General features: G+C 41.6%; 1 protein-coding gene across 1 annotated transcript; it reads right to left on the minus strand.

Moving 5' to 3' along the window:
- Positions 1–3,217: 3,217 nt before the first annotated feature.
- On the minus strand, positions 3,218–13,695 carry krcp (kelch repeat-containing protein). Its single transcript, XM_008286878.1, has 13 exons — positions 13,500–13,695; positions 13,028–13,189; positions 11,861–11,942; positions 10,838–10,897; positions 9,094–9,292; positions 8,740–8,838; positions 6,904–7,035; positions 6,628–6,815; positions 6,359–6,555; positions 6,175–6,269; positions 6,031–6,085; positions 5,678–5,775; positions 3,218–4,021 (listed from the first exon to the last, which is right to left on the minus strand). Exons 1-13 carry the CDS (start codon positions 13,559–13,561, stop codon positions 3,789–3,791), a joined length of 1,662 nt encoding a protein of 553 aa, XP_008285100.1. The 5' UTR covers positions 13,562–13,695; the 3' UTR covers positions 3,218–3,788.
- Positions 13,696–13,961: the final 266 nt, after the last annotated feature.

The following is a 13,961-nucleotide window of genomic DNA, read 5'->3' on the forward strand; positions in this document are numbered from 1 at the left end:
ATCTATCTATCTATCTATCCATCTTCTTGGCTGCCACTCTCCTATTTTTCCTCTAAAGCAGCAATAACACACCGAGTAGGAGGCTGAACCGCAGACTGTTAATTGCAGCTGATTCTGGTGTATTTTAAGTCTCATTGGATGAGCATTAAAAACACATACCAGCCTTTGTATCTCCAGTCTCCCATTTCACGGTGCCAAGCGTATCTGGCCGGATTGAGGCTGTAATAACAGTTATTTTTAATATGCAGTCAGTACTTCCCCCCGTAGAGCCTGGCAGGCTGCACACACCATCAGACGTTTGATATTATCGCCAGGGTTTTTCCTCGTCGTTTTTTTTTCTTTTTCCTCTCTCTCTCCAGAAATCCACCTTAGTCACGCTGTCTGTCACTCAGCGGTGTAACACGCAGGTCTTTATTGCCACCATCCTGCTTTTTTCTGTCACACTGTTGCACATGTGATCTGAAGCCACCCGAGCATGAATCTTCCAGCTGTTAGGATTCATTTCACAATTTCAGGAAGCCAGTGTTGGAACAAAGTGAGGATGTAATTAAACAATTTTTTAAAAAAATCACACATTTTGTTAAGCAGGGATTTGCATGAACATGATATTTTTTCTGGTGTGCAACAAAAAAGGTGACAACTTTTGAGAATCCAATTAGAAAAACTGTTTTTTTAGTGTGTCTGAGCACATGAGACGTCACCTCCACTGTCTTGAAAGCAACCTCAGCCCACCTGAAAGGCCAATTATCAGCAAATGTAGCTTCCACTCTTTTCATCAAGCTTCTTCTGTTTGCTCCTGCAACACTTGTGCAGCACAAAGATTCCCTGTTTGAGGGGAGATGTTGTCGACTTCCACATTTTATTGTCATTTTAATACATTTAGGTGAATGTTTTGAATCAGCTCCCTACATGTCCACTTTCCCCAACTTAGTCTGACAGAAGATACCACCTGGGAAATCCACATACACCTGGTCAGTGCCAAAAGTCTTATTTTATTAGATTTATTCATCAATAAAAGCAGCTTAAAAATCTTTTCTGGTATGCTATTAATCTTTTGAGATGCCCACTGTTGTCCCATGCATGTTATTCATATACTACAGGGTTGCTGATAAATAACAATAAATAACAATAAATGCAATTTTATGTCCTTATAATGGATAAAACCATCATACAATGCATTTTCATTTATTAAAATCAACTGAGAAAATAATAATAGCTTGTTTGGGGTTATTTTAGCAAATCAGGACACCTGACAAATTCAAGCATTAGTCACACACAAACACAGGTGGTACAAATTTGTCTAATTGGCCCCTGTCAAAGTGGGCGGAGCTCTGCTGAAATCACCTCATGAACCAATAAGAATGCAAACTCCTTAACAAAAAGAACAAGGTTAAAGTTGAACACCTGTGTAGGATCTGTTTTACTTTGTGGCAGCAGTAGATAATATTTATGACAACAAATATATAAATATACCCACATATTTGTGCTTAAGAGGAAAGTAAACACACACATTGTTAATCTTTAGTAGATTATTTTGGATAATCAGCAGCACTAATCAGCTCTAAAATCTAAAAAGCAGCAATTCCAGGATCATCACTGGTTTTATTCTAATATTCATTTTTATCCATGTGGAACAAGCTGTGTGATGATGAAGGGGCTCTGTGGGGTTACATCAGACAAAGAAAAAAAGGTCTGAACCACCGCTTTAGGCCACCAGCGCAGGATATTACTCACCTATTATGTAGATGATCAAACAGGGACGCTGCTTTAACAGTCCAATAGGATAAATATCCTGCCTCGACCTCGCAATTTAGAAGGTGCTGACTCACAGAGTGGGCAAAACGAGTGCAGCGAGAACCACAGCCAAAAACAGGCTTTTGTGCAGACTGTGCTACAATCACAGTAAGTGCAACATGATGTACTTTAGTAATTAGAGAGATTAAATTAAAAATAAATGAACTCAAACATATTACTTTTAATTATGACAAAGTAATGAAGAGTTGCTTTGCGGCTCGTTACGTACACAAAGCGTGTTTTATGATTTGCTGTGGAAAGAAAACATCAAGTGGGAAAAGTTGTGTATCCACGAGTGTAAAATGAGGAAACCGATTTGCTTTTGATTGAATATTTTTGAGGAAGTCGAGCTTTCCTTTGCATCGCCAGAGGAAATGCCATGGAGTGGGTGAAACCAGACTCATGGCCTCCAACTCATTTTTGTTTTTTTTGTAGTAAGATCCAAATAAGAGCTGTGACTTCTTCAGCTTCCAGGTGCACAAAATCACGATCACAGTTTCTTCTTTCTGTGTAACTTCCAGGCCGCTGTTGCAGATCAGATTAGAACCAAACTCCTTGTTCAGCTCATGAGAATGTCATTAGTTTTGCAGGTAAAGACTTGGGGCACTTGGAAAGTTTTGGCATTTCATTAAAAGTTAAGGAATCACCAAAATTATTACACTTCATCCTGAGGGGGGCACGAGTCTGAGCAACAAATTTCAGCGCAATCCATCGAGATATTTCAGTCTCTGGCGCCCAAACCGACATCCCTGATAAACCGTGGAAGTTTTCAGCTGTTGAATCCTGTTGCCACTGGGTTTTCTGACAGCTTTTAATGAATAATTTCTCTTCTGAAGGGCAGACCGAGACGGAAACATTTCCTGTGCCACAGTGCCGTCTTTAGGGTTTATAAAAGTCCCCAAATTTCTATTTAAAAAAACGATTACTTTAGCGCCCTAAACGACAGCTCTGACCCTGAAAGCCGGAACATCTGAAGAACACGCCCTCTGAAGAGGCCCTCATGCTACCAAATAGAAGTCTGTCTGTGGTGTGTAATCCAATGAAAATATTAAAGTGAAAACAGTCATATTCATGACACCATTATCAGCAATTCAGAGGAAACGAAGATAATCTCTCTCAAGCTCCACTAATCTTTCATTAAAGAAAAAGTCTCCATTTAGCTCGTTGCTCTTTGAAGACAACATCAGCGTTACTCCACGAGTCTCACATTAGCTCGTGTTGGTGTCGAGTTACCGCGCCGGCAGGGATGTTATTAACGGGCTTTTTTTTTGTTTTAAAGTGTCAAACCTCGTTTAAACTACATCGGCGTGACACGATTCGGTATGAAGGGTACCTCACGCTGTTTGATGTCAAACTGAAAAGGCAGGTTTGTTATTCTGGAAATGGAAACTGTTGTGTTAAAGCAGAAAAACTAAATGTCAACTTAAAGGAAGATTCTGCTCTAAAGGCAAACGTTTATTAAACAAGAACAGAAGCGCAACAGCACAGCAACAGGAACTGAGATTTTGGTTTTCACTGAGATGACGAATACAAAATGTGACTGAACATGATAGAATACAGGTGATGCAGCAATCTGGAGGTACCATGTTCCAAATTAGCACTAAAGGTCTCATTTGTTCATAAACAGAGAAGACAACAGAATCGAAACAAAAGTTTTACCTGAGAAAAAAATAGAAGCTTTAAACATATGTACATAAAATTAACTTACTTGATGTTTTGAATCAAGAGGATGGTTTTTATGAATCAGACAACATCTCTCTGTTTTATTGGATTTTAAAAAGCAGTAATGCAGCTCGGCTTTTGAGATCTCTATTAGCATTATATGTAGATGATTTTCACAAATAAACCTTTCGAAGCACATAGCTGTAAAAGAAAGGGCACATTCAACAACAAAAAAACCCTCTAAGTATATAAATAATAAAGGCAGGTGTGGGGGAGTCGAAGTAGCTTCACATCCAGTCAGGCAGTGAGGATTCACCTCTGACTCACCCTCCTTAAATAGCACCGAGCAGCTCCTCCACAGCGACAGTCGTCAGGTCGGAGTAGAAGTTGCCCTCGTTGTCTCCGCCTCCGAACACCAGCAGAGTTCTGCCGACGGAGCCGGCGTCCGCGTCTTCGCCGTCCTCTGGGAAACGGCGGCGACCGGCTGTCTCCATGGTGATGATGGAGTGGCCCGCCCTGGGCGCGGACAGCTGGGGGAGCGTCACCTCCGTCCAGCTGTTGGTGTCTGAAAGATGGAAAGTCGACATTTTTATTAGCGTTATAGTAATAATGTAACAGGTGCAATAACATAAAGGGCTTTTCTTGACTCCACCTCGCTTTATGCATCAGTACACTGAATATTTTTGGAAATCCGCTTGCAATCAACACTTTTTTTTTACTTCTTATGATTAGTAAGAGACATTTTTTCTCGAGTTAGATGAGATTTCTCCACCGTGAACAGTAATTCCTCTGTTGGTTGTTCAACAAGCTCACAGTGATGACAAGACTCCAGGAAGTCTCCGCACATGGCAGAGAAACTGTTGTGCACATTAACGCCTTGCAAAATGCCAAAGTGTTGTTTTTACACTTTGGAATTTTTCAGGAAGAAACTAATGAGAAGGAATGTGTTGATTAGTGAGCTGGAAAGTAAAGAAAGTAAACTTTATTGTCCTGGAGAGGAAACTTGTGATTTTTTTCTTTTTGCCTGTTTCACGACTGTCTGGATCTGTATGGGCTTGAATTCTTCCATTCCAACCACCTTCATAGTTGCATATTTGCAAGCTGCTTCTCCGTTTCACAGTCAGGTTACCATTCAGTGCTGTAACTTCATATCTAACGGTGCCGTCCAGGATTGCAGTTTCCCCCCCATCAAATTATCAGTGTGTGTTTTCCAGCCAAGGAGGTTGTATTTAGACAAGGACAGTCGAGTCATTATGGGGCTTTTGATGACTCTTGGCTCATCATGAGCTGTCTCGGGTGAAAAACCATGTCCCGTGTTTTGTTGACATTTAGAATGGTACGGTTAATGCCACAGTGCTTGATGAAGGCATTTATCGTAATGTGGGACACAGACGGGGCCACGGCCTTGTGTAGAAAGCTCAGAATCACAGTATCATCAGAGATATTATCATATAATGATCAGAGGTGGGCTGTTTTTATCTCAAATCAACACATTTTTGCTTTTAACTTGACCACCTTAGATTTGCCTGAAGTATAACAGCAGAAAATATGGATATTTATCAAGTACTTTCCCAGATAATTAACTTTCAGCATGTTTTTTTTTTCACATTCAAATTTGAGCTTATGTTAAATAACAATATCTCGGAAACTTTGAAAGCTAAAAGCCTGAAATGTTCTGATGTTTTTTCTGAAAATGGTGGTCCAATACCTGGCTAAGACACCTGTTGGATTTTCATTAAATGTGTGACCAGTGTCCATCCATCCATTATCTATACACCGCTTAATCCTCACTAGGGTCGTGGGGGGCTGGAGTCTATCCCAGCTGACTCAGGGTGAAGGCAGGGGACACCCTGGACAGGTCACCAGTCTATCACAGGGCTACACTTAGAGACAGACAACCAAGAACACTCACATTCACACCTACGGACAATTTAGAATCACCAGTTCATCTCAGCATGTTCTTGGACTGTGTGGGAGGAAGCCGGAGAACCCGGAGAGAACCCACGCTGCACGGGGAGAACATGGAGACTCCACGCAGAAAGATCCCGGGTGTCCTCACCGGAACACGAACCGGCGACCTTCTAGCTGTGAGGCAACAGTGCTACCTACTGCTCCACCTTGTAGCTCTGTGACCAGTGTGTACGTTGATCTTTACCAACTGTTTCCTAAAAACACTGTAATGACTAAAAGCCTCCTTCACAGTACATGAGCCGCCTCTCACCGATATCAAAGACGAAGGCGTCGCTGAGGGCGTTGTTTCCGTTGTAGCCGCCGTGGATGAGGAACTTTGTGTCTGAGAGCACGGCGCTGCCATGCCAGCTGCAACACACGCAAACACAAACAGACGTGTTGATTATATGTTATAAAACAGAGCCACACGGAAGACTTTTTGTTCTTTCAGATTTATACGGTTATAATATCAAAGTCTGGATACCAATATCAACATTACTGTGTGTTCAATCAATAACTCACTAACTTATTCTGCAAATCCTTCTGTTTTCATTCATAAATCATGTTAAGTGTCGTCATGATACCAGCCTTGGCTGTAACTACAGTATGTGATTAGCTGTGTACCTTCGAGGAGAAGGGGCTTTCCCACTTGTTTTGACGGCAGAAAACTCCATCAGACCTAAGAAAGAGAAAAACCTTTAATCATGAATGCACTGATCTGTATTTACACCTTCACCCAGATGCATATTCCTTCTGTTTGTCTCTCACCAAGGTCCAACATGTACATATCATTGTAGCAGACAGGAGTGTCCCACCCAGCAAACACGTAGATCTTCCTCTCCTGCATCACACATGCAGAGTGGCTGGAAGGAAAAAATAAAGAGGAAGTTGTAAAGCTGCAAATGTTTGTTTGTGTGAGTAAAATAAAGTTTTTTTAATCAGGCCTTGTTACCCTGAGCGGGGTGAGGGTTTGTCTCCTGTGACGATGGGCTGGTACCAGATGGAGAGATGAGGGTCGAAGATATACAGCGAGTCACTGCAGCCGTCGGGCTCCGGGTTGGGCCGAGGAAACACCCCTCCCAGCACGAAGAGCTCCCCCCGAAACATGCTGCAGCTGTGGTAGGCCAGGGGAGGAACCTTACCTTGAGCCTGGAGGAGAAAAAAGGGATTAAAACATGAAGAAAGAGAAGAAACAAGGAGGAAGTCTGTAAACACACACACCTCCACCATGGTCCACTTCCAGCTCTGCGTGTCCAGGATGTGAACATCATTGAACCACTTCTTGTTCTTGGAGCCTCCGAACACAAAGATCCGTCTGGTGTCGGGGTCGTAGACGGCCGTGTGACCGATCCTGGCCTCGGGAGTCGGACCCTCTGCCAGAGTCTCTGCAGCCACCCAGGACAAGTCCTCTGTTGGACAGAGAACACAGAGTCTAACATGCAAACACAGACCTCTGATATTAAAGAGATAATTAAATGTCCTTTACGGCTGACTGACCCGTGCAGAGCTTCCACATGGGATCTTTGCAGAACTGCATCCTGGCTCCCTGCCCTCCAATCAGAATTGCCGTCTGAGCATCGATGGGACATAAAGTCTGACCCCAGCGACCCGACGGGCTGAGCAGAGGAGCTGCAGGAAAACAGAGTGAAATGACTCATCCACGACCTCGGGATGTACCGAACGTCTAAATGTCAACACAGAACATCCAGTGAAGCTTCAGATTCAGACTTCTAGCTGCAGATTCAAGGCAAAGCTTTGATTTAATGACCTGATTCCAAACTGACTGACTTATTATAGATACAGTTAGTAACATGTGAACAACAGTAGATTTAATCTGAAAAACTGACTAAAGAACAAGACATCCCATTCATATCATACCAACTGATGTGTGTCCAATTATTTTACAGCTTAAGAAAGTGCAATTACTCAATTATTGTGGTGAAGTACGAATTTAAGACATTTATACTTGAGTTTTTTAACTTTATACTTCCACTACACTACATCACAAGGTCAAATATTGTACTTTTACTCCATTACATTGTCTGAAAGCTTTAGTTACTGGCTACGTTACAGCCTGTAATTTTCCTGTCCAATAAAAACCACATATCTCCAGATTTGTTAATACTGACCGTTTGTGATCAAACTAAAGGATGAAGTGTTTCTTTCTGAGCTGACAACATTCTCCTACACGCTTAGATATACAGACGATTATAAATAATCATGGATTAGAGGGGAAATGCATAGAAGTTGCCTTTCAGACGGATGTGATCTCACAGAACAGTGACTCTACAAACACATGATGATCTAACCGAACACAATGCTGTTGGTTAAATTCACCAGAAACATAAAATAGATTGAATTAACATCTAAAGTAGTAAAATGAAACATCACAGGTTCAAAATAAGCACTTTTAGCTTTCATATTTTAAGCACATTTTGTTTAAACGAAGAGTTTTAGTGAAGTATTTTTACAGTCTGGTATCAGAACTTTGACTTCAGCATCACCACTGGACATGGCATTAAGAAGGAAGGAACACGAAGCAGGGCTTTGCTGATCTGTAGAGCGAATGTGATTTAAACTGCTGCTTTTTGGAAAGTTGACGTGTGTTCATGCTGTGAAACATCACTGTGTGTTTCCTTTCAGAGAGTTGAAAACCTGGATGGTTGCCTCTATTGTGGATGGAATAACATGTTTGTGAAACTGGAAGTGAAGCTGTTGTGAAACTGAAATTAGAAATGCTAAAGAAATGTTGTCTCTATAAATTGCCCTTAAAAGCAAATACTTTGACATAACTTAAAGAAATATTAATAGGAGGTAAGTGGACTCCTCCAAAACAACGAAATGTTCTTTGTTACGTAAACAAACAAGACATAAAGTGCTAATTAATGAGCTTTAAAGGTGCTGGATTGAGCTTTTCTAAACACCCAGACAGATCCAGCTTCCTTGTTTCTGTTCTTTGCACAAAGCTATTTGCCTCCCGGCTCTGATTCGATGGACAGATATAGGAGTGTTATTGATCTTCTCGTCTAGCAGCGAGCAAGAAACTTAAACAAGTGTATTTCGCAAAATGTCAAACTGTTCCTTTAAAGAGCGAGCACCAACAGCGCCGGCCAGGTAGCAGAAACCTACAAATACCTGCGTGTGAGTCACACACACACAAGTCGGTGTTACATTCCTGCACTGAGCAGAGAAGCAGGAAACATGAACTCAGGTGGGCGATGCGCATCAACGCATCAGCTGTGGGACTGACAGGTGAATAAATACGACAGAAAGGTACAAATAAATAAAGGCAAAACAACCCAAACGGTATGTGATGTGTATGCACAAACGCACCGCTGTGTGTGGGAGTCTTGGCCTGCCTACTCTTCGTCCTGGCTGCGCTCTGAGGAGGCGTTCTTCCCACAATCCCCTGCGTCTCTCCTGCTCCATTAGCTGCAGAAGAGAAAAGATTTATTAGGAAAAAAAAAAATAGCGCACACACAAAGAAAATGTTTTACACCTCCACAGCGAGCCATAGGAGTGTCTGTAGCACTAATTATCATACAGGGATGATTTTGCAAACACTTTTAACACCTCCAGCAACTTTTTGTCACTTTCCATCCAAAAAAAAAAACTTGTTTATCTCATATCCAAATATAAACAAGCACAGATATGACAAACAACACGACAAAGCACCGGCTCTCTCACCTGCTCCACTACCAAACAGCTTCTGGCGGCCTTTGGTTTGACCTTTGGCCTTTCGCACAGGTGTGGTTTTCTCCACGGCGCCATTTGGACACGTGTTCTCGTCTTCTCCTGTCTTGTTCACCTTGTTGTCCTCGTCTTCTCCTTCGTCCCTCTTCCTCTTGCCTTTGAGGTCTCGGGCTGTCGGGGGAGCAGCGGCGTCCTGCGAGATCAATTTTAAAAGAAACGTCAGCGAGAAAAACTGGTGCAGCTAAAAGCAATGATAACAATAATTATGTGTCTTTCAGCGCGGTGTCCGTTTTCTCACAGCGTATAATTAGCGATCATGAGGACAAAGTAGTGGCTGTCTGCAAACAAGATGAGCCAGTTTCAGCCTCAGTAGTTTCAGAATCAGACATGTTGAGCTTTGGGAGTGACGTGACATTTATTTCAACTGACACCTCTTATTATTTACCTCCTTTCTAGTGGCTGAATGGAGCTGTGGGAAAAGTAAGAAAAGGTCAATGTGTGAAATTAAGTAAGCACATTTAGTCCTGCTCTGTTAAATTTTTATATACTTTAGTATTTGTACTGTCTTCATGTCAGAGGGAATGTTACACTTTCAACTCCACTATAACTATCTGAAAGCTTTCTTTACATTTAAGATAAATATTTTAAACAATGGATAACACAACAAGCTTTTAAAATCAAACCCATTTCTCAAGATTCATCAGTAGTTTTAACATTTCTGGCTTCAAAAAAGCAGCTTCAGCTCACATATCAGATGCCTACGAGTTCTATCAAATAGCGGTTTTTCCCTCTAAACTTTTGACGCATTTTTGTTTTATTAAATGTTAAAATGATCCAATGTCTCTGCAAAAATCAAAGTCTAGAGGGGAACTCCAAAAACTGTTGATTCTTCTTTTCTTTTCTATTACTCATGTCAGATGTATTTGCCGTCCTTGTGTGCAGAGCTGTTTATAACGTGATTGAAACCAGCTCCACCTGCAGCAGCTACAGCAGTAACATGCTGCTGACATGCTGCTGCTGCTGTATTTATAATGTAATGATGTTATACTTAATAATTCATCAGTCAGAGGGGCTAACCAGTGCCTATATTTTCATTCTTTAATGATATTTTACTGTTAATACTTGCAGGCTTTTTCATGCAGGACTTGTATTGCAGTATTTTTTACTTTGCTGCATTGGTGGTTTTATTTTAATAAATGATCTGAATACTTGGCGCAGTTGGTAGCACTGTTGCCTCACAGCAAGAAGGTCGCCGGTTCGTGTCCCGGTGGGGGCACCGGAATCTTTCTGTGTGGAGTTTGCATGTTCTCCCCGTGCAGCGTGGGTTCTCTCCGGGTTCTTCGGCTTCCTCCCACACAGTCCAAAAACATGCTGAGGTTAACTGGTGATTCTAAATTGTCCGTAGGTGTGAATGTGAGTGTGCTTGGTTGTCTGTCTCTAAGTGTAGCCCTGTGATAGACTGGTGACCTGTCCAGGGTGTCCCCTGCCTTCGCCCTAAGTCGGCTGGGATAGACTCCAGCACCCCCGCGACCCTAATGAGGATTAAGCGGTGTATAGAAAATGGATGGATGGATCTTAATACTTGTTCCTCTACTGGAAACTGTTTAATCAAACAAGGCTGCTTCAGAGGACAGTTGTAATATAACTAATATCAGCCATTCAAAATAATTAACAAAGTATTTATGACATATGACAAGTGTTTTATGTCTTGGTATGTGGTGCATCTTATTTAGATTACCTTTGGTGTGTACTCCTTCACAGCCAGGATGAGCTCTGGTTCGCTCCAATCTGCTGTCGTCTGAGAAAAAAAAGACATATTTACATTAGTCTGTGCCCTAAAAGCTTTAACTAAGAAAAACAACTGTTTCCCATGACCACTAAACATTATTTCCCTCCAGTGTTGGTTCCCTTATAGACCCTGTAGGAGGGCTGCTCAGTATGTTGTTTTAGCATCACGACGTGCATCATTGTCACACTGCAGCAACGCTAACGTAAAGCAAATCAACTGAAACACATCACGCTACGACTTTTTCTGTTACTGCATACAAAAAAGAAAATTTGCACAATTGTCAGTTTTCCTATGTAATCTACAAGAGACGTCTAGCTGACAACATATATTTTAATCTTGGAGACACTTTTTTTTTTTTAACTTAGTTGCAAAACAGCTTGTTGACAAGCCGGTTCTGCATGTGCACAGCAAAATGAGCAAGAAACTGGAGACTGAAAAGGAGGATTTGGTTGCAAACAAAATGATGCAACATCAGTTGTATAGAAATATTTCAGTTACAGAAACAACAGTGTTCACTAAAAACAGGAACTCTGTCAGAAGACTCTTGCAATAGTTGTCAATGATCACTTAAATCACCACCACAAAGCTCTGTATGATGAGCTCACAGTCAGATCTGGATGTCATCAAAGCAAAAAGACTATTCTGGATGGCACCGCAGTTGTTTTGACAGATTTTAAACATTAATTTCCATTTTCTATGCAGATGCAGTCCGCTACAAAAATCACCCCAGTCACTGTAGAATGAATAATTTGTTCCATGAAGCTACTGAAGTCCTCTGTTGAAAAACTAAATATCCCAGTGCTTGTTTTTTTATCATGCAGTCGAACACTGTACCTCTACATTAGCTGCTCGGTAGCTTGGCTATAAGCTGGAACACTCAAGAATTCACTGTCAGGGTTTCCTCAGAATGTCCTTAAGCCAGAAGTCAAAGTATTAGTCAGAAGAAAAACTTCAGGATTGTTTGATATTTACCAGGTTCAATCCCTCCAGAGAGACATTCAGTGTGACGCTGTCCGTCCACGTCTCCTCTTCCCACTGCTCCCAGGACAGACACCTGGAGGAGAAACAGAGCGGACATCATCGTCATGCTACCTGTTAATCAGAATACTCAGCACTGCACTAAACAGCACAGTCACATTTCTGACCTCTTGGTACTGTATGAACCGCTATGGACCACGAAAGAGGTCTGTTGTCTGTTCCACTAGCCAAGCTGGACAAAGCAAAATGGAGCAAGCATTTGCAGTCCAGGCCCCGAGGCTCTGGAACAATCTGTCCAGCAAATATCAGGTCGGCAGAGTCACTTAAATTCTTTTTTTGTGTGTGTATTTTACAGCGTTTTACATGCTTGTCTTGGATCGCTGTACCAGGATACAAATTTATGGCAGAAATTTGAATGAACACCAAAAAAAGGAGAACATTTATTTTTACATGATCAAATAAATGACAGAAATACTGAAAAGAACAATAAACTTCTCCTAATAACTAACGGATGGTAAAACACATTCGTTGTCTTAAGTAAGTCTTCTCGTCTTATTCCTTACAAATTACACATAATTAAGTTGAGCTCAGTTTAGTTTGTTGTTAATCAACATGCTAAGAATCATAATGGAATAAAATCAGTGACCCAAGTCCAGCAGCGTTCAGAAAAAATAAAGATTTGCAGTAGATATCTAAAATCTAGAACCTAAAAACCAATAATAAATAGAATGCACAATTTAAAAAAAACAAGCAGCATGTTTATAAATTAATAATGCCTCAATAGGAAAATGCAACAGCTGCAACACAAAGTTCTTTGTGATGATTCTCTGTTAAATCCACATATTTCACACAGTTCACAAAGGGTCCCCAAACTTCTTCTTTCTAGTAGGAGCCACATTGTTTTAAATCCCTGCCTAAAACATACTTTTATTTGAGAACCTTCCTGACTTTAATCTTTGAACTACCTTTTATTTCTTTCAAGTTTTTACCTTTTCCAGCACTGCATTGAACTGTGTTTTCATCTGTCTTTAATTATCTGGCTTGAAAAGAGCTCTATAAATACAGATTATTCTTATTTCTGAATGCAGAAATATCATCTCAGTGTCTAATCCGGGGGACAGAGAGGTTCCCACTGTGTTCTGTGAGTCGGAGTGAACCTACTTGTTGTAAGGAGTCAGTTTTCCGATGGTGATGGGGATCCGATCAGCGTCGTTGAGCTCCGCGTTGACGCAGACTCTGTCCCCCCACGGGCCGCTGCTGAACAGCACCACCTGGCGGACAGTCGAAGGAACTGCAACAGCCACCCTGCACGACCCTTGAGCACTGACACGGCAAAACACAAAGAAATAATAAGAAAATCATCTTTTAACGTCCAGGAAAAACAAGAATAGAATAAATATATTCGCTAGCACGCGTTTTACAGGAACAGAGTGTTTCTCCGTGTCTGTAAACACGGCTACTTTCAAACGGCGCCAATGAGGAGCAATAAAAGTTGAGCTAATGGAGAACACTCCAGACAAAAACGCATTTTAATCAACAGAGCTGTTGTTCAAGTACACGCTCAAAATCATAAACACGAATTTAATAGCTAGCAAACGTAATTTAGCGGTTAAAAACCTTAGAAATGTCTTACCTCAGCAGCTTCTGAGGCGGACCGTTCACCCCAAAAACCGCATAAACTCCGAAGTCCCCCATCTTTGCGCTTTCCTCCAGAAAATACAAACAATTCCAAACCTATTCCTACGTATCTTCCTTTGTTTCGACGCTATTTAAAGTATTTAAACGTTGGTTAATATCCGTCCTGCTCTCTCCCGCCACCGCTGTGTGTACACTTTCCAAACTCCGCGCGAATTCTGGGGAACACCGTGTGCGCGCGTGTTTTGTTGTACAGATTGTCCCGCCAGGCGGAGTCTGCGCTGTGGAACACACAACGAACCAACAGCACCGCCCGCACTACCCATCCTGATGTACATATCAAATGCAAGCCAGGCTGAGACCCACAAGCCAATCAGAGGCCTGAATTTAGCGGCGCTTCGAGACGTCACAAAAGCTGCGTTCAAGAACAATTATATTCTTTTTATTCAATGTTTTGGGA

Source organism: Stegastes partitus, unplaced genomic scaffold, assembly GCF_000690725.1.
Source record: "Stegastes partitus isolate 25-593 unplaced genomic scaffold, Stegastes_partitus-1.0.2 Scaffold474, whole genome shotgun sequence".
Taxonomy (NCBI): Eukaryota; Metazoa; Chordata; class Actinopteri; family Pomacentridae; genus Stegastes; species Stegastes partitus.

What these genes read in the sequence shown, in the direction of transcription:
- krcp (XM_008286878.1), bottom strand. Translation starts at nt 13,561, where the DNA reads ATGGGGGACTTCGGAGTTTATGCGGTTTTTGGGGTGAACGGTCCGCCT. An exon ending in GGAAGTGGACCATGGTGGAG is followed by an intron (nt 6,556 to 6,627) that starts GTGTGTGTGTTT and finishes TTTCTCCTCCAG; the next exon opens with GCTCAAGGTAAGGTTCCTCC. An exon ending in AAACCCTCACCCCGCTCAGG is followed by an intron (nt 6,270 to 6,358) that starts GTAACAAGGCCT and finishes TTTTCCTTCCAG; the next exon opens with CCACTCTGCATGTGTGATGC.